General features: G+C 39.2%; 3 protein-coding genes across 6 annotated transcripts in view; 1 reads left to right on the plus strand and 2 right to left on the minus strand.

Moving 5' to 3' along the window:
- Window positions 1-1,049, plus strand: part of obscna (obscurin, cytoskeletal calmodulin and titin-interacting RhoGEF a) — a 36,921-nt gene extending 35,872 nt beyond the window's left edge. Inside the window, exons 70-72 of the mRNA XM_042006272.1 lie at window positions 221-317; window positions 510-659; window positions 821-1,049. Of these exons, the coding sequence (XP_041862206.1) occupies window positions 221-317; window positions 510-659; window positions 821-1,001 (428 nt within the window). The 3' untranslated portion in view covers window positions 1,002-1,049. The remainder of the gene's footprint in view (window positions 1-220; window positions 318-509; window positions 660-820) is intronic.
- Window positions 1,050-1,531: 482 nt separating this feature from the next.
- guk1b (guanylate kinase 1b) lies at window positions 1,532-7,112 on the minus strand. 2 transcript variants are annotated; one of them, XM_042006975.1, is made up of 9 exons: window positions 7,038-7,112; window positions 5,866-5,981; window positions 5,642-5,683; window positions 5,190-5,309; window positions 4,003-4,099; window positions 3,279-3,417; window positions 2,980-3,064; window positions 2,293-2,378; window positions 1,532-2,210 (listed from the first exon to the last, which is right to left on the minus strand). In XM_042006975.1, the coding sequence occupies exons 2-9, from the start codon at window positions 5,975-5,977 to the stop codon at window positions 2,181-2,183; spliced, it is 711 nt and encodes a 236-aa protein (XP_041862909.1). In that variant the 5' UTR covers window positions 5,978-5,981; window positions 7,038-7,112; the 3' UTR covers window positions 1,532-2,180. The 2 variants fall into 2 exon arrangements, with proteins under 2 accessions (XP_041862909.1, XP_041862910.1); XM_042006976.1 differs by lacking the exon at window positions 5,190-5,309.
- Window positions 7,113-7,795: 683 nt separating this feature from the next.
- The window catches only part of rnf220b (ring finger protein 220b), a 28,562-nt gene continuing 11,719 nt past the window's right edge, over window positions 7,796-24,638 (minus strand). The window contains exons 3-16 of one of the 3 annotated variants that reach the window (XM_042006529.1): window positions 17,423-17,549; window positions 16,485-16,527; window positions 16,298-16,390; window positions 15,112-15,154; window positions 14,716-14,805; window positions 11,805-11,848; window positions 11,385-11,466; window positions 10,957-11,053; window positions 10,504-10,563; window positions 10,363-10,418; window positions 10,152-10,236; window positions 9,322-9,430; window positions 8,525-8,599; window positions 7,796-8,431 (exon numbers count right to left, since the gene is read on the minus strand). In XM_042006529.1, the coding sequence (XP_041862463.1) occupies window positions 8,360-8,431; window positions 8,525-8,599; window positions 9,322-9,430; window positions 10,152-10,236; window positions 10,363-10,418; window positions 10,504-10,563; window positions 10,957-11,053; window positions 11,385-11,466; window positions 11,805-11,848; window positions 14,716-14,805; window positions 15,112-15,154; window positions 16,298-16,390; window positions 16,485-16,527; window positions 17,423-17,549 (1,076 nt within the window). In that variant the 3' untranslated portion in view covers window positions 7,796-8,359. Of the gene's footprint in view, window positions 8,432-8,524; window positions 8,600-9,321; window positions 9,431-10,151; window positions 10,237-10,362; window positions 10,419-10,503; window positions 10,564-10,956; window positions 11,057-11,384; window positions 11,467-11,804; window positions 11,849-14,715; window positions 14,806-15,111; window positions 15,155-16,297; window positions 16,391-16,484; window positions 16,528-17,422; window positions 17,550-24,638 lie in introns of all 3 variants that reach the window. The other 2 variants (XM_042006530.1, XM_042006528.1) reach the window with 2 other exon arrangements.

The following is a 24,638-nucleotide window of genomic DNA, read 5'->3' on the forward strand; positions in this document are numbered from 1 at the left end:
GTACACTTTCTTTAAAGGAAGATGGATTGATGGATGGAAATAACTCAGCCTAACTTCATCCAGCTCAGCTGATCCTAGCTACCATACCTTAACAAACCCAAGTCCATTTTTGAATATGTTTTGCTTTCTATGCCTAAATTGAGCCATTTTGCTTCTATAGCGAATTAAACATTGGTGATAACTTTTTAAAGATGATGTCCTGTTTATATCTGTTTTGAAGTTTATATAGTCCTTCCTAAAGCCCCAGAAATCCTAGAAGGTCAGGGGGTGGGCCCTGAGACTGACATCTGGGCTATCGGAGTCCTGTCGTTCATCATGTAAGCACAGAGACACAAAATTAGATCTTCATGATTTGAGTGCAGGGTTATTTATTTATTTATTTATTTATTAGTTTATGAAAGTTATAAGTAGTTGAAGCTGTCAAATGAAGAAATGTTTACAGCGATACAAACTACATCCTCTGTCCCTCTGAAATATAAGTAACATATTTATTTGTCTTGGATCATTAGGCTGAGTGCAGACAGCCCATTTCATGCAGACCTCAGCTGGGAGCAAGACAGAAACATCAAGAAAGGGAAGATCCAGTTTGGTTGCTGTTACCCTGGTCTTTCCGAGGGAGCCTTAAACTTTATGAAGAGCAGCTTGAATAATAAATCCTGGTGAGTCTCTCTCAATGCAAGAGATTATTGTAAAACACAGAATTTTCATTTTTTCAGGCAAATTGTTATAAGATTATTGGTGAAAGTTGCATTGGTGAAACAGGAGGATTCAACAATATTGTGATGTGATTTAACAATTTAACAATATATCAACTTCATAGGGGGAGACCTACTGCAGCAGAATGTCTCCAGAACCCGTGGTTGCGTGCTCATCGTACCCCACACAAAGCCCGACACTCCAAAGTGTGTTTCTCCACAGACAAGCTCAAGGCTTACCTCACACAGAAGGAGGAGAAACGAGATCAAGTGTGCACAAAGCTTCCGGGTCCCTTCTTCCAGTGAATTTTGTTGCAAAAATGACAAAATAAATAAAAAAAACCCTAAAAACCCTGCAACATCATATTTTAATTTCCTCTTTATCTTCTTCCTGTGTGGCTCTTCTTCTGCTGATCCGGAGCCAGCTTTATAAAATCACCCTGATTTAACATGATTTTAAACTTGTGATGCGTCTTAATGAGTGTGTATACCTATACAGTAGAGTGTGTGTGGTGCATGCTTTAATGCTTTGGTTTATATGGAAACACATCAGGGATAAAGCTATGTCTTGGTAACAAATGCACAGTGTAGCATGAGTTGTTAAGTTGTGACTTTGCAGAAGATAAAATTGCCTTGCTCCTCTGCTACGGTGTCCGATTGATTTGTTTTTCTGCCAGCCACAGAAATATACTGTAATGTTTTATTTAAAACCTTATATGATTGCCCTATGATTGCAATGTATAAATGGTAAACTTACTAAATGTGGAGGTTTTCTTTGATGTGCCTAAGTTCTACTGGGTCAGGCACAATTTGAACGAATTAGCGAATAAAAAATGTTTTAAATGAGACAAAAATTTTAATCCTTGTCATTTTTTATTCTTTATTTGTGTACAAACCCACATACATATAACACAATAATGATTTTCTCTTAGACGACATCTTTGATGTGCAGATAAAATACAGAATCTTAGACCTGCATATAAATAAGCATACATTTTTATGTATTTAGCTATGTATGAATTTATTTCCCCTTTATTAAACATCAACAAAACAAATCAAAGTGTGACTATGTTCTGAACACTGACTGATGCCTGATCAACTCTCCACGTAGAGCAGATCAGCGCCAAAACCGACAAACCAAATGCAGCACTGAATTTGGCAGTTCTTCAGTTGGTTTTTTTTTCAGCTGAGCAGACTGGCAAACATATATGGTTATGCACTATTTATTATACTTGGTATTTGTTTTTAAATGTACTAAATTCAACACAAATCCCCAAAGAGCAAACACATTTCAACCCAGGTTCCTTCATGTCTGTTTCTTCATGACAGCAGCTCAGTCCATGCAGAGAGCAAAGAAAAAAACTTTTCTCCGGACGAGAGCCCATTTCATTTCCATTTTTAGTCACTGGTGGAGTTATTAAGGTCGGGGTCACAAGTGTTTGTTCTTCAGTCTAGCAGCAGAAAAACTGGGTTTTTTTCTCCTCATTACTTGGCGTCCTGAACCTTCTTGATTTCCTGTAGATGGAGTTAAAACTTAAACTTGTCCAAAATATTTGGAATAGGAAAGTAAGCCAGTATATGTAATGGGTTTACTTACTTCATTGAGGATTTCTTTCAGCTCCTCATAGGCCGTCTCTAAGTCATCATTGGTTATAACAATATCAAACACTCCAGGCTCTTTACCTAGAAATGACAATATCACTTCAGTGATTGTTTTTAATGTATCGGCAGTGCAGAATGTTGTATGCACAGGCCAATGTTTTGTCTCGTAGGTTTGGCTCTTGTTCTGTTGGAGTGAAAGTAACTTTGTTTAGAGCTTACTGTACCCCACTATACACAGCTCATCTGTGGGTGAACTTTAAAAAATCTAGCCTACAAAGACTGAAAGTTGCCTATAATGATGCCCTGAGGCTTCTGTTAAAAAAGCCCAGATGGACTAGTGCTAGCGAACTGTTTGTGACTCACAGAGTGAACACTCTACAAGCCCTTCTAAGGAACCTAATGTTTAAATTTATGTGTCGATTGAATGCATCAGAAAATATGATTATTCTATTGTTGACAAATATTAAATACAGTGCCATCCGCTATTTCTCTGATCTGTGGAGACACTGGTATAATTGCCTTTTAAAAGATTGAGGAACCTTTTATCGTATTATGCCCATGTTGTACATGTTATTTGTTTGTCTGTCTGTTGTTTCTTTTTTTACTATGGACCATGAGTCCGCAATAAAGAATACTACTTTAATGTCAAATCTTGTTTCAGCAGAGCAGCAGAGAAACTTACTGAGCTCCATGTCGATGCGTGCAGCCTCCAGACGTTTCTGTAAACTCTCCTCTGTTTCTGTCTGTCTGTCTCTCAGACGTTTTTCCTAAGAGAGAAACCAGAACACGAAGACTTCTTCACTTTACTTCAAAAATAATAATAATCTTTCATTAAATTATTTAATTCCTGCAAATAATCATCAAGGCGGTTATTTTTTAAAAATGTAGTACAAATTGTAGTAAATTTATATATTTATACAAGCCCTAAACAGACGTGTTGGAATATATTTTCAGAATGTGATATTTTATGTAAAAGTTTACCAGGATCTCCATGGATGGAGGCTGGATTGAGATGTAGATAGGGTTCAGGTCAGTCTCTTTAATCCTCTTCACCCCCTGGATGTCCACATCAAGGATACAGATCAGGTTCTTGGCTTGCATGTCTTCCACAGCAGCCTTACTATATTAAAAAATAAATTAATTAATCAAATATTAAAAAGAGAGTTTTTATACAACAAAGATCAGAGAGGCCATGTTAAAGTACTGCATGCCAAATCATTTAATATTTTCTTTTTACATGTAGTGACCGAGGTAAGAGGATCGCTGCATTCATCCAAGCTGCTCAGACTCAGTGACTGAGCGTTATCTTCAGAATAAGAAGGAGAGATTAAACGTGACACACGAGGTGGTAAGCTGATGCGCCGCTCTTTTTGACTTATGGGTTTAAGCTCCATCTGTCACCAGATTATTATATTCATCCGCTAGATCCTTGTAACAAAGTCCAAGGTCAGAGTCTTAATGTCTTTTGAATGAAGTTTACTAACATCATTGATGTTGTTTTCCTGTCATTTTACAGAAAAAAGCTGATGAAATTAAATACATATTGACGGCTTAAATGAAATTTTGCACTGGAATGAAATGAAACTGGGCCACTTTTTTAAATTCAAAAATATTTAGGATATTTTTCAGTAGACATAAAATTGTAGTCAGTAATCATAATAAAAAAGGGCTTTTTAAAATGATTTTTAACATATTTCTTTCATACCTTGTTCCATACATGTTGCCAGAAAACTCAGCATTTTCAATGAACTCTCCTTGGTCGATGCCCTCCTGCATGGCTTCTCTCGTTGTGAAGTGGTAGTCTGTAAAATGCAATACGAGAAATTAATCTAGCACTGTCAAAAAATAAAATAAAATAAAATAAAAACTTACTACTCTTAAATAAACTGGGAGTATCACACAGATCTTAGCCAAATTAAAGATGTTTGAGGCACAAAGACCAACTCTAATGCTAACAGCTCAGATTTCGAGCTGTTAAACATCATTTTCATGGCTGATGGCGTGCTCCCTCAGAATTCCTTTTAAGCTGTTTGCTGCTTTTGCAGCATTAAAGAATACTTTCTGTATGGGAAGCACGTGCAAAAATAAAAAATATAGATTTTTTTTGTATATGAATTATAACATTAGTATAACAATTACAGAACACATTATATTGTCCATACCCAGTCTTTAGGCCTAAATCTTCCAAACATCAAAACCTGAGGGGATCTAAAACAGCAGAGTTTCAGAAGCAAACATGTTACTACTTCTACCACAAACCGTCATTTACAATCCTTATAAATCCTTCATGACAACATGAAGGATTCTGGCTTGAACTAAATCGAGGTGTAAGACAAACAGAGCAAGAAACATATTGAACAGCACTCACACAACAATCTCAAAACCTCATTATGGCCCAAAATGAGCAGAGTTCATTTTTGTCACTGGAGGAATTTGAGAATTTACAGAAATTAGCAAAAGGAATAACCTGGGACTTAACTAAAAAAAGCTTTTAATGAAAACTAATTAGAAATGAGAGTAGTGTTTTAAAAGACCACATGGTGCCTGTATACAGAAAAACAATTAAATGTTTTAATCTCGATTGATAGTTTCTAACGGTTGGATGAAATTCGGCCACAATGGGAAGGAACAGCTTTTATGGGATACTGGAAATGGGAATCACTACAGAGGCATCACAGGGGGCTATTTTCAAAAGCTTTTTACTCCAAAGTGTAGACTGTCTGATCTTGATTCCTGAGGTTTTATTTCTGCATTTCTTTCTTTTTTTTTTCTCTTCTTTTTGTTTGCATCATGACTTTTTTCTGTTAATCAAATGACAGCATGCCAGGATGATGAAAGTAACCCCCATCCCTCAGGCTTAAAAACTGTGATCTGGAATCACAGTGAAATCACCTTTATCTGTGGTTTCTGATTCATTTGGACACGAAAATGAGGTTTCTAAGTCTTCTGAGGAAAAGACGGCTGCTACGGGCAGTAAAGTAGCCCCCAGAAGCATGGGGAGCTTGTTCAGCCCTATGGAGAGAGCAAAAAAGGCACACAAAGAGATTTATCCCTTTATATGAAGGGAGCTAAACAGGGTGACAAAGCCATTTGTGCAGTTCACTTGGGAGTAAGAAGTGTGGCATTATTTTGGACTGAGCAGGTGGGGAAGGCTGGGAAGTGTGGTGAAAAATATGTGTATTTCCTACTTTAATAAAATGAACTTTTTTAAATCAAAGTTGTCAAATCCAAGTCCAGGTCTATTGTGTAGTGTGTCACAGTGTAAAGGTGCTAAAACATCAAACACTCACTTGTGTTGATACTAAAACGCACCACCAACAAATCTAATGCCAGACCTACTTTACCTTTGCCATCTTCCTCTCCTGGTCGAGGGTTTCTTGTTGTGTCTGAGAAAAAGGATTACGTCATTAAAAACTAGACAAGCAAAAATACATCAACAGGAATGATAAAGTCTGTTAGTGTTACATAAAATCTGCTGGCCTGTGCAGAATTAGATACTGTGTCCTTGTTCCTCCTCAGATCAAGGTGATATTATGGAAGCCAATCACCAGTTGGCACACAAACATACGTGACACACTGAATCCAAAGACTCCCTCATGATCCTTCATCAGCCTCTTCAGCAGAGTGCTCTTCCCTGCTCCGGAAGGGCCGCTCAGCACCACGGGTCTCGGTCCTGACATTGTTCTGAGGCATAATAAGGGACAGAGGGAGTTCAGAATTTCACCAAAAAAAGATGAGAATTAGACTGTTAGTGTAAGTTTCAGATGATCACTGTTTTGGTTTCTGTGTGTTATCTGTAACTTCTTATAAATTGCCACTTCAGTGTTAGAGCTCACAAACATCCTGTTAGCTGGCCTGTGGTCCAGTGAGGCTAATCCTTTGATCCACTATACTATCTGAGGGAGGTATTCCAACACACACACACACACATATATATACAACGGGTTAAATACAAGCTGTTGCTTTTATATTATTGCAGTTTTAATCCCCGTTAATAATTAGTTGACACTGAGCATTTTCTCCTTAATTAAACTATTAAAAGATGTTCTAATTGCTGACTTGTTAGACAGCCGGAGGCCCCTGAGGTTAATGTTCAGAATGCCTGTTAATGAAGTCATGACAGGTCAGTCAGCAGGATTAATTGGATCTGGGCCAGGTGGCCCACAGGGTCTAGGACAGGTGACCCATTTACGGGCTGTGTAGACGAGAAGATGATGTTTCAGGGACAACGAAGCACTTAACACACTTACTTAATAAGACAGAAGTGTGGGCCAGTAAAAAAAAAGGCAATATATTGACTCATTCTTCAGTGAGGAGGACTATTAGATACTGTTGCTTAGATAATGACACTTTGTTTCTTTACATCTACTTCTAATGAAACTTGGGTGACACTGTCAGCTGGAGCTACGTTCAGTATTGTTATAGATTATTTAGAGATGAAAATAAGGATAATAAATGTGAAAATCAGATAAGTTGCTTACACTTAAGAAGAAGCTGCTCTTATGTTAACACAACAATGATCCAATCATATGATGAAGATCATACTAAAAATTTAAATGTAAGTATCATGGCTATCAAGCTTAGAAATGTTATTACTGACAGTTATGGTCCAGAGCATCAAAAGAACAGTTTTCCAATTAAAGTGCAGCCATATTTTCTATACTTCCATTTTCATTGCATCACAAATGAATATTCTGCTTTATTTCTGATTTGCAAAGTTAAGGAAAAATCCCACCGTACCTGTGTTGTGCGTGTTGGAAAGACGTTCGGTAGCAGATGATTCCTCAGCTAGGCTTCTTAATGGACTGTGTGAACTGCACATATGTGTGTGTCACACGGATTCACCAAGGCGGCTGACTGTCACTCTGAATTAACCCCACCTCAGCTCATCAGCCAATCGCACATGTGCATGCTGGCTTGTTTTTCCTAGTACTAAATGAGATGATTTTCATAAACAAATTATGATGTGGTGTATTTTCTCCTGTACAGACCTCACGAACCTGCTGATGAAGCACCAAGCTGTCCCTTGAATTGTGGGTGTGAAAGCTAGGTGCAGGGTTGTATGTAGCTTTATGCTTTAAGCATGTATGTAGCACATGCAACCATTCTCACAACTGAGTCAAATACTCTACTTCTCCTCCTTTTCAACTAGATATAAAAAAGTTTATGCTTTTTATTTATTTATGGGACTTCTTCACACACTTTATTTGAACCTTGCAATAAAGTCTCAGAATAGTAGGGTTTACTATCCCTCACCTCCAGATGAGCTGTGATGGGTTGTGCCTGGCTAATCCTCACACGACCCACTTCTTAAAGGGCGAATACATCACACAGAGTCATCCTAACAAGCCTGTCAACAAGACTAACTGACAGAAAAATTCTTGCTCTCGGTTCATGTCCATAATCTACATATTCAACAGGTAAGAAAAAAATGTTAAACAACTGTTAGACACAGATTTATTGTAGTAATGTTGATAAAAGTAGATTTAATGGTGCAATACAAAGAAGCGCATCAAAGACAAAATGATCCTTACAGAAGTGAGATTACTGTTAATTTTTCCAACCTAAAGCAGCTAAACAAATAAAAAAAATTATCTAAGCAAAGACAAACTGTACAGTAAATACACCCACGTTTTTGTTAGTCAACATCATATACACACACATCACTCCATACATACATACACAAAACTATGTACATGTGCTTTGCGGTTCATTTGAATTCAATAACTTTTTCCTCCATAAAACAGACAAAAAGGTTAAAAAAAAAAGATAAATATTTTCCCAAAGCATTTTTGTTCTTCTAGTTTTTCAGTGCCTGAGCTCTTAGTTGACGCTGCAACAGAAACACAGATCTCGTACACGTTAAAGGTTGTGCTTGCTGTTCTAAGACTTGTCAGAGGTTAGAGGATGTTAAGGGAAACGCTGTCAAACTGGATGAACCGAGAACGTCTGAGGAGAAGGGTGAGGAAGGTGGGAGTGTGTGACAGACCAGCTGCACACAGGTCCACCCCTGACTGGCTGAAACAGAAGAAATCCCTCCACTCCCAACGTGATCAGCTGAGTTACAGATAAACCCGTCTCAGGTCTCCAGGTGAGGTGATGGTGTTGCACTGAGGACACAACTTCTTTGCTCCCTGAAAAGAAAAAAATAATCAAGGTTCTGCCATGATTCGATTTGGATATTTATGTTTTTATTTATGTGAATTAGCAAGAGTCAGATGGTCTACCAGCGTTCGCAGCCAACACTCCTCACAGTGAACATGCCAGCACTGGATGGAGGTGAGCGGTGTTGTGTACGTGTCCTGCAGACAGAAGCAGACGGTCAAGAGTAAACTGCAGTGCAAAAATCTGCCCCTAGATGTCCATCTGAAACTAAAGTATACAGCAAAATGCACCACTTTTAAATCTTTATTAACCTCTGTAAACTGTAAAGGCCCAGCTGGTTTGTTTAGTCTTTAATGTTTGTGGGTTTTTTTCTTTTAATAGATTATTTAAAATTCTGACAACTGTCAGACCTTATTAATTAACAAGCCATTATACTGTTATTTAAAAAGAGACTGCTTCATGTTTTGTAGATCTAGTAACTCATCAAACATACACATAATCAATTAAATATCTTCGGAAAGATTGTTTCGGGTGGTGGACCTGAGGAAACAAACTTTTATATCAACACTAATTAATGTTTAAATAATTTTTGTTTTCATATTGCTTTTCTGTTTCATTGAATTTTTGTGTTAGATTATCCCACCGTGAGTACAAAACTAATCTTCCATATCTTTTAATACCATTTCTTAAGTTTTCATATTTTTATCAAAATGCAGGACACATATAAATCTAAACCAGCAGATCATTTAAATATCATGCCATATTTATATTCCAGTCAAAGACCACGACCAATAATATTGATTTATTGCCAAAAACAGTGTAGGACCCCGCAGTAATATCACCAGTTTCTGCATTACTGCGCTGTTATCGCTCCCTTCTCTCTTTCTGCTCTATTGATTTAATTTGCCTTCGCACTCACCATGCAGATGAGGCATTTAAATCTGTCTCCTTTAGACAGCTGTTTCTCCAAATCTCGTATCCGAGCTTTAAGTGCATCCAGTGTTGTCAGAGTCGAGTCCTCCGAGAGCCTGCACACACACACACACACACACACACATGCATGGTAACAGGAAGGCAGAGGGAAGGCACGTGAGTTGGGCAGACACTGGAGAGTCATTTATAAATCGAAGACAGATTAAATTATTCGCTGGCCAACATGGACACTGAGCATGAAATTTAGCAGCAATCACATTGCCAGCATTGGCTGTCTCATTTATCATAGGCAGAAGGCGGGAGGTGAATTGGGGGGTGTCAGGGTCCTCACGGAAAGTGACACACACACAGACACACACGCATAATTACAGCAGAGACTGTATGTGCAGACATACTGTACAGCAGCCAAACGGGACACAATGCATTAAGTGTGATGAAACGTGTGTACATGCTGGCGTCGCCGGCTTGATTGATGATATCATCATGTTGATATAGTGTTTATATCAGGATGGAGCAGGGCGGGCAGTCTGATCCGAAAGAGCAGCGAGCCACCAAAATACACTTTGCAGAGAGGAATGGTTACACCTCTCCAGCTCTGATTGGCTAATTCACACCTGGAAGTGTTTCCACCTATCTAGTCAACCAGTACATAATGGGATGAGAAGCCCCTCCATCAGATCCTTCATTTCTAAACTATAATTAAATATTTTAATCTCATCCTTTAGATAAAATTTGAAACATACCAACAAGTAGTGTGAACTGTGAGGATGTCTGTTAGGACACATATTGGCAGCTTGTGTTAAAACATAAACTTACGTCTCTATCTCTGTGTTTTTGCAGGTTTTAGGGAGACCGGCTATGCTGCCGTCCTGTTTCTCTCCAGTGCTTGTAGATGGACTCCCTGAGCATTAAAAAAAACCAATGAACAGATAAATGCCTATATGATAAAAAGTTCAGGAAGCAACACAACAACAACAACAAAAAAAAAACCTTTAAAATGAGTTTTTTTTTGCCATTTCTAACTCACCATCATTTGACCATTTGGAAAAGTCAATGCTCACTCTGGAATCATGCAACATCCTGCTGAAATACAAAGAAACACACATTTAACAACCAAATAACATACAGAAAAAAAACATTCCTGAAAGAAACAAGTTTAATGACGTACTTCACTGTTGTTTCCTTGGAACTTTCCCCTGAACAGGGGATGACGTCCGTCTCAGTGTATCTGCAAACTAAAGTCAAGAAAAAACTAATCTAACAATAACCAGTAAAACCCAAACAACAAACTTTCAGCTTAAATGGCATTTTTCAGGACACTATCTGTATAACAAAAATGAGAATAGTTAGAATCTATTTAAACTCTTAAGACTTCAGACTCGTGCAGATTTGATTTACCTGGTTTGATTTACAAAGCTTTTTTCCAGCGATTTAAATAACTTTAGGAACTGAGGTCAGTCCCCAACAGCAAAGACTAAATATGAAACAGGGGAATTAATTATAAAAGTCACTCAGAACCTCTGCAATTTAAAACTTAATTTTAACTTTTTATATCTGATTCTTCTCTTTCTTTAAATTTAGGTACACAGTGAAATCCCGTCTTTCACACTGAAAAGGATACTGTGCTCTGCCGTACTCCAGACTATCATCTCCATCCACGTCCAAGTCTGCATCGCTGTCCCGACACTCGTTAGAAGTGGTACTCACCAACATCGCACCTGCTGAAACAGATTCACACACTGAAATCTTCTTAAAAAAAAAAAAAAAAAAAAAAAGGGCCTGTCTTTCTGTCATCTTTCTACCCCTCTGTTTGTTTCTGTCACTCAGCTGGTAGCAAGTTTGCAGGTCAGAGCATCTGGTAAAAGAAACCGCTACTTTTAAGCTCACCTTCCAGGCATCCTGCTCCCCTGTAATCTGGACTGAAAAGTTCAGTGGTTTTTCAACTGCCACTCAGTCACATTATTCATCCTCCACTGAGCAAGATCGCACACATCGGTACCTCGATGGCACACAGAGACACACACAAGCCAGCACACAGATTTAGATTACCTTTAAACCCTATAGATGGCAGCTGTATCCTTCTCCTCTCATTCCACTCGCCTTCCAATGGCACCAAGTCTGCTGAACCCTCCTAACAACACACACACACACACACACAGGCAATCATAGTACACCACTACTCGGATGAATATGCTCATATGCCTCCTACAGCCTGGAGCTACATATCTCCTTCTGTGTCTTTATAGCTGTGAACCAATGCCGCTGGTGTTTTCACATGGATACACAGTGAGCTGACAGTGATCCTGATGCCAAGTGAACAAAGCCAGTCAACAATGTCTCCATGTTTGGACCGCTGACATTCTCTCAATCTGAGATCAGCCCGCTACATGTTACATACATTCATCTCTGATTACCGTAATAATGTCAGGAAAACAAATACTTTCAAAGAATAAAAGATAGAGGGCATACCTGCCCTTCCTCTGGTTTCCTCCTCTTCAACTTTCCAATCCTGACTGGAAACAGGAAGAGAAAGAGAAGATAAAATGGTTATACTGTTAGTATAAAGGCAGGCATCACTGCTGGGAGGAGGTGTCTGTTACATTTAACATATTTCTATGTAAGTTTATTTTCTAATAGTTACGTGAAACGGACCGTTTTCATTTGTCATGTTACCGTAGGTTGCAGAAGTTCTGTTAAAGTTTAAATGACATAATTACAGAAGCTGCACCAGATTTGTTTAAATACATGTTAAATGCTGCTGTACATTTATTTTATAGCAAGTTGAAAACAAATAATCACTAAAATAATCCTATTATAGTTCACACATGTAAACTGAAAAGCTGTTTCTATCTTTTAAAATGTAAGTTTGCGGATTTCCCTTATGAATTTAAAGTTTCATGTATTTAATCCTCAAAAGACATAGATTTCCATTCACACAAAAAAAGCTTTGAAAACAAACTAAATAAAAATAGCATTTGTTATGCATTTGTCTTTTTAAAAGCATTTAAGTTAAATGAGAAACTATACATGGATCATCCATGAATAGCAGTGCTTAAACACAATGAATAATTAGCTGCAACTTCCATACGTTATTTTGCAAAAATAATGCAACAATTTCAGGATTACTGTGACCACAGTGGTTCTCACATATATAACTTAAACAGAGGCAGGCTACCACAGTGCAGAGCCTTCTGTAAAAGTTAACAAAGGCCTGTATGCAAATTTGTTGGCAAGTAAAAAAAAAAAAAAAAAAAAAAAAAATCAGCTAAAAATACTGAAAGCACTCATTAGGCAGACCGGTATATTTTATATTTATTTACATTACTAGATGATTATTAATACAAACAAATTATGCCCATTAGTTGAATACAGTAGCTGGTAAAGTTAATGCTTAGTTTAATTATTTTGTATTTTGCTGAGTTGTTCATTAATTTAGCCCTGCGAGTTAATGAAATCACCTTTTTTGTTTTTAATATTTATCTACAAGATTAGCAAATGTTCTCAGTGCAATGTGAAAAAATGTACAAATTTATTTTTCTAAGTTTTAGTGAAGAAAAAGTATAAAGCAGTAGAAAATAGAAACCTACTAAAAAACACCTCATAATTATGAAATAGCTTCCATGAATAATTTTTTTCCACTACTTAAGTTGATTTGTTTCATGATCTTTCTTTATGTAAGTGACGGTGTTAATAACATGTGGGTTAAAACTTAAAAACACGTGATTATGTCCATTCGACAGCTTTATGGAGGCACGTTGGTTTAAAAAAATTAGAGCTACTGATTCAGCGCTGAAAAAACAAATATAATTTCACAAAATGTGCTAAATTTATATGTAGAACCTTTGGGATACATTGCTGCACAGATTCTCCTGCACACCTTCTCAAGCCCTTGGTGCAAATCATATCTTCCATCCCCTTCCTGTCATGTCATTGTCCTCCCACAGTTTCTTCCGTGGAAATATACAAGTTAACATGGCAGAACACTAACTGCACCTCCTCTCCCACTGTGACCTGACTGACTGCAGATCACATAAAGGGACATTAAGTTTTAAGGCCCTCTAATTCCAGCTAGATGACAGTGGGTCCTGAGACAGCGGAAAGTGGGGGGGGTTGTACACGGAGTGAGAGCTGGTGGCCGTGACCTGAGTGCTGCCAACTCAGCGAACATAATGAGGGTTAAAGAGATGGTCATAGATGAGGAAGAGCTCATCAAACAGTGAGGAAAAAGAAAGAGTGAGTGAGGTTGATTAATCAACAGAGGAGCACCTCCTCCTCCAGTTCTATCTTTTTCCTCCCTGACGTGCATTTAGAAGCTCATTATGCTGTCCTGCTATGAGGCGTAATAAAGGCTAACAGACCTCGACAGCAGCGGCGGACTGAGGGGTGAGCTAAGAACTGGAGCATCTCAATGGAAATGATAACAGGAAGTGTGTGTGAGTTATTGTCAGGATGCTGTGTAAGTCCTCAGTCTCATGCTCGATCAATAATCACCACATGAGCAAGTGTAACTATAGGGAGTTATTACTTACTTTATAGCAACAATTTTATAAAGCTACTAATTACTGACCATTTATAAACTGATTATTATATAATTTGTGCAAGCTTTATAAAGAAGTGTAAAGCCATTTGTAAGGACTCAATGTGGAATATGAAGGTTATAAAAAACAATCCCTTTGGCTGCTATTTATCTTTTATGCCCAGATTCACTGCAGAGATTAATGCAGCAGCTCTTTATTCATGACATTTACAGCTACTAGTCTGTAAAAGTAAGTGTCATGTTAGGGTACGTTTAACATCAAGTAAAGGTGGTTTTAATGACCTGGCATCTCAATACGGCTGATAACAGAGCAATAAAACTACATTTCACAAAAAACTGACTCTTTTTAAGGAAGCGTGGTCTTGACTGAACAGTGATAGTGAATAAAATATTAATTACAACAGAATAAAAAAAACTCAACAGATATGAATTATAAAATCTTAATGAAGATTACATAGAAAGCGCCTGTAACTAAAATAGAGACTGAAAGACGCTTCATGTGGGTCAACCTGACAGACTGTGCTTACTCTGTGCAGGGCTATGAGGTAGATTACACTTATACTGGAGCTGAGGCTAATCTGATATCAACTACTAATTATATCTGACTATCAGTTACTAATCTAAATGATCCATTAACAGATTGTTCCAGTGCAGAAAGGAAGCTGAGTCTGCATGGCTGCACGTGATGTCTCAGCTACGTTTTTTACCAATATTACCAAAAACTACTGTATATTTTTATGAAAAAGCAAAAACAAATCAGTTTTTTAAAGTCAGTTTAAATGCAGGACTTGGCAGATAAACATGTTGGTTGGGAAGGAAAAAGAGCTTCTCTGTATTTCTTACCAGCTTGTGTGCAGTCTAGGTGGGCTCCTGCGCTGTGTGGGCGCAATGGGTTGGATTTGACGTAGCACCTGCACCAGCAGAGGTCATCGACTGTTAACATATCAAGAGGTCAAAGGTGAAAGGTTAATAGCTCCTCTGCTCGTGTGGGCGCTAGGCCAGTGGAGATGGTATGGGAAAAATGGGGAAATATCTGAACCACTGGTGAAAAAAGGGCTTTGAAACAAAACATATGACTGGGGGAATGAGTCTGAACAAAAAGCAACTCTTTACTCTTTAAGTCCTTTAAACATAAAGCCACTCAAAAGTGCAGAACTACCAGACTGAGGTACTCTCTGACAAATTGACTCTCCAGCAATGAAGCACAACATTTACACCACTGTGCATGCATCAACTTACCATTTAGTCTTGTGTGTCTGTTAGCCCGGACTCGGAGAAAAGTCTGTGAAAAACAGAACGGAAAACATTTCATTGTTTTGATCATATGGACTTTAAATTCAGTTTCTTGTATTGACATTTCTGCAGGAAACAAAAGGACCAAGTAGATTTCAGTAGATTTCAGTAGATTCATCATTCTCAGCAATAAAATGATGCATCTTCACTTTCTCTAGAACACTTTCCGTTGTGTTAATATTGTCTGTCTTGCAAACTCTGTACATGAGGTTTGCTTTGTATAGCTTCTCACTAAAACATAATATCCTGATCTGTCAGAGAGAGCACATTTTACAGTTTGTAAAGCCCTCTAAGTAAAACGTTTTGACAGGACACAACATGAGTTTGAACTGACTCTTTATGAACCTGTTAGTTTAAGTGAGGGGCTGAATATTGAATGCAGGGCTTTATCAACCTGAGGCCACAACATCAGTGAGTCACAACAAGGAAAAAGTTTTTATGATGATGGTAATTGTCCAAAGCATTTTAATGCTCTGAACAGAACAGAACAAGCTCTGACACTGAGGGGAGACTGTTTATGTAGGAATGTGTGATTACCATTAACTGATTTAAGGTTTTTATACAGAATTAACCTCAGCAGTTATAATAAAGATGCATTCCTAGGTTTTTTTCTTCCTTGCTTTTAAAACACACACTCACAGTTTAATGAGAATGCTTTTATATGAGGTTATGTTGTGCCATATTTTGTTATTTTTACTTTTCCTTCAGTGTGTTATAGAACTCTTCGTAAATGTTAAAGTTAGAGAGCCTACAATCCTCAACAACATAAGCAATATTCTCCAAAAGAAAACACTGTACCTGAGATTCCTGAGATGTTTAGGTTATGGGAAAATCATATAACCAAGTAAGGCCTTTGTATACCACCTGCCTTATTGCTGGTTTGTCCAAGGTAGTAAACATACAAGCAGCTGCCTGGTAATCTGATTTGGCCATTTTTGCCCAAATCAGAAAATCAGAGCAGACTGGACTTTTTTAATAGTGGAGTCTTAAAGTGATATGAAACAAAACTGAATGCTCCAACATATGGTGACAAGAACTGTGCTGATGTACAACATGAGAAACACAATATAATCTTATGTATTAAAACAAGTAAACCAACTTTTCAATGACTTATAACCTGTTGTACCCATACCTGGTATCGGTCTGAGTGGGCTTCCTCAGACAGTCGGGGGGGTGTGGTGGGAGAGCCTCCCTCCCGCTTGATATGCAGAGAAAGTGATAGCGACTGGACAAAAAGAGGAGAAACTGAGCATTTTTTAACACAGAGGAGCAGTCAAATGCAGGAGAGCCTCTCAAGGAGATATCACAGCTATGCTCACCTTTGGCGTCCGTATGAGGTGGTCTTGATGCACCTGAGTGGAACTACAGGAAAAAGAGAAAAAATAACGCACAACCTTATATGCTGGCATAAAACCAGAAAGCCACACTGGTGTGTATCAACTGTACAGCTGCCTATAAAATATAGAAGCACAATATTGTCACTGAAATGTCACCTTGTTAAAAAAAATCTTAGCTTTTATCATGTCTGGATTTGTATCTGAATCTGCGGATAACCTCATTTTACTCTTTTACACCTTGTGTTTGCCACACAGATAGTTTACACTGCACACACACACATGTGGCCACACATTGTCCCCGTGGGCAAAGTTCAATTTGAAACCATTACTGTCCACGGAGCGGTCGTTAAGCAGATTTGGAGTGTAATGTCTTTATTGGAGGAATCATTCTTCTGGTCTAAGCAGCAGGTAATGTGTGTGTGCGTCACCATATTTGTATTTTAGTCTGTGTGAGTGTGTGTATGTGTGTGTGCACTAGGTTCAAAGCAGCCATTAGAAGGACATTATCTGCCTGCTCTATGAGTTGTCGCCCCGAGGCCGGAGGCTGTAATATGAAATATGTAGAGAACAATGAGGCAGCTTGTAAACACTACACACAGGTGACGGAGAAGACCGGAGATATCACCGGGGGAAAGTAAAAGATGAGCTTCTCAATACAAAATCTGTCCAAATTAGGTATTTCTTGAGACCTGAACAAAATAAAAAGTCTGGGATGAAAAGCAGAAAGAAAATGACAAATAGTGAAAAGCCTGGAAGAAACTGGAGAATGGTTAGATGTTGGAGATGAAGACGTGATCCTTCATAATGGTATGAGGACATTGTGGATGAAGCCTGTCATGGACTGATGTAAAACGAAGAAAGCATAAAATGATAATGAAAATGTTTCCTGTTTGTTATTTAATCAGATGACAGAAAAATACCTGATCTGCAGTTGAGCGAGTTTAGCTAACTCCTGCTCCATGTGTTCCTGGAGCTCTCCGGGTCGCATGATGGCCTGGCAGACTGGACACACTGGGGATTGAGTGTCATAGAGACCCTTCACTTTGCCTGGACAGACAGAAGGGAACAAAAAGTTATTGACACTTTTTATGACATCTTGGTGCTACATAGAAGTACCCCAGGAAACATTGAGCCTTGCTGTGGAGGGATGATGAGCTGAGAAGCATCAGCTGCAATCTTTCTACAGAAGTGACTTCAAAGGGGTGATTTTAGAAAATTTTCATAGGCATGTTTTCTGTTACATGTCAACATTTGCATGGTTACTTCTCTGTGACCAGTTTGGTGCAAAGCTGATGTTGCAGCAGTCTATGTAACATAATAAACCTGTAAATTGGCATAAAATTAGCTCAACACAGTCATAAAAATGCACTTTGAAAAGAGAAGTCACCTGAAAATGTGGCATTGTGAAACTGCCAGGTCATGTTTGTAAATGAGAATTTGTTCTCAGACATTTTACCAGGTAAAAAACAAAACAAAAAACAAAAACAAAGCTGAGAGTAATACACAACGATAATAGAATGACAACACATATTCTGGATTTCCCCAAAAAGCCTGTTTTGTCTGTTTTACTAAGCGGAGGTGGACTTGTTAGGTTTTGTTAGCAGGTACTAGCAGGCAACTGGCAGTCTATTAGGCTACTTATGAACACTTTAAGCTCCTCTAATTCTTCTTTGCATTTTTTAATTCTTATTCAACTAATAAATATTTAACAATCCAGGAAATCCAAATCCCACTAAATTTTAAATCTAATGCAATATTCTGCAAAGAAACATCCGACTTTATCTGGATAACAGACGAAAGTTAGAAAAGTAAGGAGCACAGTGTTTGTGGCTGTATGTATTTTAACAGAGGAATACAGCATAATTACAAATTGAAGTGCCTGAAATTATGATTTTTCAGTAGACATGCTGAGTTATTGTCTTGGCTGAGAAAGGCTCTGAGTGTGTTTATTTGTGTTTAGTGGTGTTATCTGTGCTATTGACAGTGTTACTGATAGTAAAATAAGGTTGAACACACACTCACAAACCCATTGGTATGGCCCCTTCCTGTCAGTGTGTTGACATCATAGGCTGTCAATAGGAACATTACCCAGGAGGGCCACTCGGCCCATTGGGCCCCACTGATGGATTACTGCCATAAGCAGCCAACTGAGAGCCCGAGGAGCTCTACTATATCAAGATTTTACCTAGTAGATGAGGTGATTTACTCCTGAAAGCCATCAATCACGAAGAGAGAGCTTGTAGCTATGATGCACCTAATTTCACATCTTCAAAAAAAAAAAAAAAAAAAAAAAGACATTTTCTGGCAGGTGCAGTTTAACTCTTTTTAATACAGAACACTGCAAACAAGTTAGTAGCTTTTCTCATCCTGCAGTGTGGCATGTGCGGGCCTACTCTTGCTATCATCCAAACACTGGACAAACACTTTGTCTTTTCTCCAACTCCAAATGACTAGTGACATAAGCTTGACTATCCACTGGAAAGGCCGTCCTCTGACATCAGTTGAGCTATGAGCCCCCATAATGAGGAACCAAATAGGACCAAATGGCTTCTAAATAAAACATGGGATGGAAAACAGAAATCAGAGTCAGGTGTCCTTGGGAGTGTGACAGCTCTTCTGCCCGCCCCTCCCTCCCTCTCTCCCAATCCCCCTTGCCTTTTTTGCATCCCCTCGTGGAAGCCTAAATGACTTTTCCCGACACGCATTGAACGTTCCCGAGCTTTCTGCGCTCTGCCGCCCGGAACATGCAGGCATCAGTAAACAATGAAATCTGTGGGCTGAAATTGAATTTATAACCACATTACCTGCACAGATAACGTCTCTGAATGGCGCCGCGATAAGAGCAATGGGATTTGATTTTCAGGTGTTTTATTGGTCCACTTTTTGGATAAGCCCCCCTTCCTCTGACTACAGCCTCCCCTCGCTCGTCCGTCACCTCTGCTCCTTACAGACATCAGCTTTAATGGTGTAGGAGTGAGCATGTTTGAATGCACAGATGAGTGTGTTTGTGTGTGTGTGTGTGTTTTTTACTACTAGATGCTTGCACTGTGCTCTTGTCAGTGGCAGTTGTTGGTTCATGAGCACTTTTTTACACGTCTCCACCCCTTTACTGCCCTCCACCCCTGCCCACATAAACCCTGTCAGTATCAGTCAGCCTCAGCCCCTCGTCAGCCTGGGGGGTCTAAGACACACAACAGGAGTTGTAAAACCTGCCTGTGGGGCTTGTTAACTCCTCTCTCACTAAGGCAACTGGCTCGGATGGATTGGCCTGCTCTCACTAGGCTGTACTGAGTGTGACCAGCCCTTCTCCAAATGGATTCACTGTCTCTGTGTCTCTGATTGTGTCTCGCCAGTTCAGGACCTCGCTTCCTGACTGTCTAGCGTTTGTCCAGCTGCCACTTTCAAGATCCCACAAAGAAGGGCACTTCTTTGGTTTTATGTAAAGTTGGCTACTGTGAAACAAAACCAATCAATCAGAGGGGCCCAGTTCAGTTCTATTCATTCATGTCATTTTAAGAATGACCAAGCTATTTTCATAATCAATTTACATACATGCTTTATGTCCAACTGTAAAATCTATTAAACTGAACAGACTTGGGGGAAATACGCATTTTTATATAGAGATTTCATCAAGGGGAGTCATGCATATGAGCAGAAACAAACATACATGAATACAATTTCTTATCTCCTTGTGATTTTGAAAGAAATTCACTCCCTTGGGCAAATAACTCATTCAAACACTGTGATTTGCCTCTGCCCCATCCCCACTATCAAGGGCATCATGAGATAATAAAGTTCCTCTCTCAAAACCAAAATGAAACACGTTGTCATCTTCCTTCTCCCCTTGAATGACTGATGGTCAAAACCAGATTTCTGTTGTTTTGCATTGACATTGACTGGGACTGTCCTGGGCGCAACACGCCCTACTAAAACAGAGAGATCAAAATCCCGCTTACAAATCCTCAAAGCCCTAAGTCCCCCTGAGGGCTTGGGTAATGGCCGATGCCAGCACCCATATGACGGCTGCCAGTTCTGCTGATGCAGATGGAGCGGAGATGCCTAACGTGACCTTTTGTGAATGCCACATCACATCAGGCCTGGATGTCACCCGCTGACATTATGCTGGGGCATGAAAAGGCTGTTCTGCAGGGGAGACATGGTGACGAACGTACCCCCGGTGACAAACCTAAAGACGTGGTGTAATTCTGATTGACGTGAGCAGGATTGGACGGCTTTGAATGGCAGAAACACACACAAGTGATCATCCAAGGGTGGATGTTTGTGTGTGTGTGTGTGTGTGTGTGTGTGTGTGTGTGTGTGTGTGTGTGTGTGTGTGTGTGTGTGTGTGTGTGTGTGTGTATGAGCCTTGGTCTGTTTTTCTGTGTTCATTGGCAATAAAGTGCTGAGACAACTCACTCCAAATGGCATCATTATCCCAATCATCAAACAATTCTCTAAGCACATCAGAAATCCCTCTATAAAGCCATAACAAGCAAAGACTCTATATAACCAGTAGGCATGTAGAGATTGGTGGGGAAGTAAAGTTAACGCTTGGCGGCTAACACTGCAGTGGTGGGTAGTGTAGGCAGGTCCTTGGCACACTTTCAGACGAGATGGAGGGCTATAAAATCCATTGGCTCCTGCCACACCTGTACCCCACCCTATCCAGCGGCCTGCTTCCTATTTAAAAGCATCACATGCAGGATATTAGTCAGGGTTTTTTGCCGTCTGTGAGGTAGAACTAACCTCTGAAGCAGAGGGGGAGAAGGGAAAGTATGCAGGCCGCCGTTTGTTTTTTATTGGGGAAATAATGGCCTATTGAGAGGTTGGGTATTTAATGAGCAACATAATAGGCCCTGTAGTAACACATCTGCTATGAGCAGAGTCATTTCCTTAGCTTTCAAAGGCTGCTGCTCCAGCCTTTGAAACAGCACGTCCAGTTGCTGTTGATTTCGTACTTCTAGATATCTGCTTTTTATAAATTGTAGGATCCCTACACCAGTTACACACAAAAGACAAATGTGCTGCTGGGCTTCATTCAATCCTAACCACATTCATTCCTCGCCTGGCTTGACCTCAAATCTCTCACTGTCCAATCTAATTCCAGCATTCTTCAAAACATCACTCCTACTCCACAATCAATTGTGTTTAATGTATTAAAGACACTCACCACAGCCACCGCAACCTTTGGCCCCTTCACAAATCAATGCCTCGTTAGACCACTAATGATCATTCATTGACTAATAAGATCTGTATCAACCTCTTATAGAACATTGATTGGCCTTTGGCCTTTGTAGTGCTCTGTGCCTTGCGTTGACAGCGGGAGATGTCAGCTGTAAGTCACATGGAGTCAGATGATGAAAAAGCTTTGTGTGGGAATGGATAGGAATTCTAAACCCCAAATAGACTTATTCTGAAGCACCTCAGACCAAAGCCCTTTTATTCTGCCCCACAGATCAATGGACATAGCCTCTCTGACCACAGGTCAATCAGCACACAAACTCAGAATTTCGTTTCCTCTCGCTCTCCTCCTTTCATTCTGATCTTCTCTATTAGTCACTACAATTGTTCCATCAGGCGCAGGCGTGGCTCCGCATGCATGTGTCCAATCATCTCCTTGATGAAGAGTGGACTGGGTAGCTGGGTAACTGTGTCTACGATATTTTCCTTCTCAGGGCCTGAGGGCAAAGATCGAACCCTGCCTCTGCTCTGTTCCAACCAATCAATCTGACCCTCATTGAGATGCAAGGTTCAATGATCACTGATAGAGACTTCCTCATTGGACAGAGGGAGTGGAAGTCAAAGGCAAAGTTAGGACTGTCCTTGAGTATTTGCAGTGATGAGGCTCCTTAAATCAGCATATCCTTTAAAAGAGTTTTGTGCTGAAGTACGTAGGCTTAAGCCTGAGGATACCTGGCAGAGGGAGGTTTATAAAATGCTATTTTTATGTTTACAATATTACTGATATCCAATCTGGGAATATGTCAGTCAGTCATGAGTTTATCTGGTAAATCACCTAATTTTACTCACTGCTGGTCAGATGTGGTCTGTAAAGTTGTTTACATTTCCCCTTTTACGCATTATGTCTTCTTTGAAAAAGGAAAAACCATCTTCCATGAGTATATAAACCTTTTTGTTTATTAGTACAGATTTTTTCAGATCAGACAGGATTTTGGCTGTCCATCTACACCAACCTCCTCCCTCTTGTTATATTTAACTACAATCACACTTGCATACAAACATATTGTCTGGGGCACTTAATGACACTTAGTGATGCTGTCAGTCTTTTTCAAAAGGGCAGCCTCATGTTGTTGTACCAAAGGTCTTTCCAATATATCTACCACCTGAAGCAAAACTCTGTGTCAGCTCTGATCTTGTGGTGTGTCATAATCAATGCAGGACAATTTGAGGTGATACACTGAGTGTGACCTGTGAGAGGCAAAGCAAAAACAGACTGGAAAGTCTGTCGGTATTCCAAAAAACAACAAAAACAAGCATAACATGGAAAAGTGATGGAAGAACATTCACCAGACATTCAGTCTGGGAGATTTGGAATATAGTGCTTGTTTCAGGAGTTTTGTTGTACTTTCTTTATACTTTGCATTTTCAGCAGCTCCTTGACTCAGTTAATAGTTTAGGTAACATACTACAGCAGGATGCCGAGCAAGTGAGGGAACTTGAGGAAGATTCTGAAAGTAAAATGAAAAAGGAATAAAGAAAAATGTCAAAACATCTGCATTGTTTTCTGTCTCTGTGAAGATTGTGGATCAATCACATTTGAGGATCTTTAAGTCTTTTTAGATTGGTTCCAACTTTGGATTTTGATAACATTTTATAACATGACAATTTGATCCAACGTTTAAATTCCCAATCCTGTTCCTACATAATCTTATTTGAGCTCATACTCTGGGCAACAAAATGCCAAATGTAGAATTTGACATCTATTTGCTGACTGCTGTCAGAATCAGTGCTGGTCTATTGGATCAAGAAGCCCCTGACAGCGGGCTTCGATAGAGCCATTCACCAGTGGCCTGTCAGTCACTCTGATGCAATCCACCTGCACTCAGTCTAAAACGTACAGATACTCTGTCACAGTGTATCATTCTGAGACTTCAGTATCTCTTATCACACTGCAGGCTATCTGTTTCCATGTATGGAAATGAAATGTTAGGCTTTCTTTCTGTTATTTTAGACATTTTTATCACTGCCGGGAGAGTGATACAAAGACATCTAGAGGCTAACATACAGATCACAATCCCTCATTAGAGGGAAATTAGTTTGGCTCCAAAAATACAGATCACCATTACCCGGACCACTGATTAATACACATTAATTCTCTCTCTCTCTGTCTCTTTCTGCCTCTCTCTGGCGCTTATTATTCGAACGTCTCCTCATTACATCTCTCATTTTCATTTCCCCACTCGTTCTGTCTCTCAATTAGTGGTTAATAAGGAGAAAATGAGAGGATCGCTCTGTTGCTTACGAGTAGTCAACTTTTCTAAACAGCCCTGGATAAACACTTTGTCAGAATGAGTGCAACTCACTAAGGACTTTAATTAAGCCAGGACACAACAATGACACTGAAACAACGGCATTGCAGCATGAAGAGGTCCTTTTAACTACATATCAGACTAAGCTGGAAACATCCACACTAATAAAATCTGACTTAACGTCATGTTAAGAGTCACAGAAACAAACTAAAACCCTTTTAAAAAAGGCTAAACAAAACCAAATGAGGGCTCTGAAGTTTTCTGCAAACAGTGTGTTTTTACTGCAAGGAAAAAGACTAGATTAGCTACATTTTATTGCTGCTATCAGGTGCATGAGGCAAGCTCTTACAAAATCCAGATGAGCTTTTCCAGATGGCAGTATGAGGTTGTACAGCTTTAGTAAAGTTACGCTACAAGGCAAAAAAGGCCCCACTACTAAACAGTTGTCAACATGAATCCTGTCATAACAGCCCCAAATTAATTTAGTGGGAAATAAAGGTGGAAAATGACAAAAAGTAATTTTAGTCAAACATAAAAAAAATTAATGGTAGATGCTACAAACTGGTTCTTTATTAGAAAAGAATTGGTCCAGAGAGACTACAAGGTAAGGCCTTATTTTCCTCAAAGAAATTCATTTGATGCATAT

This window comes from Melanotaenia boesemani, chromosome 14, assembly GCF_017639745.1.
Source record: "Melanotaenia boesemani isolate fMelBoe1 chromosome 14, fMelBoe1.pri, whole genome shotgun sequence".
In the NCBI taxonomy this organism is placed as follows: Eukaryota; Metazoa; Chordata; class Actinopteri; order Atheriniformes; family Melanotaeniidae; genus Melanotaenia; species Melanotaenia boesemani.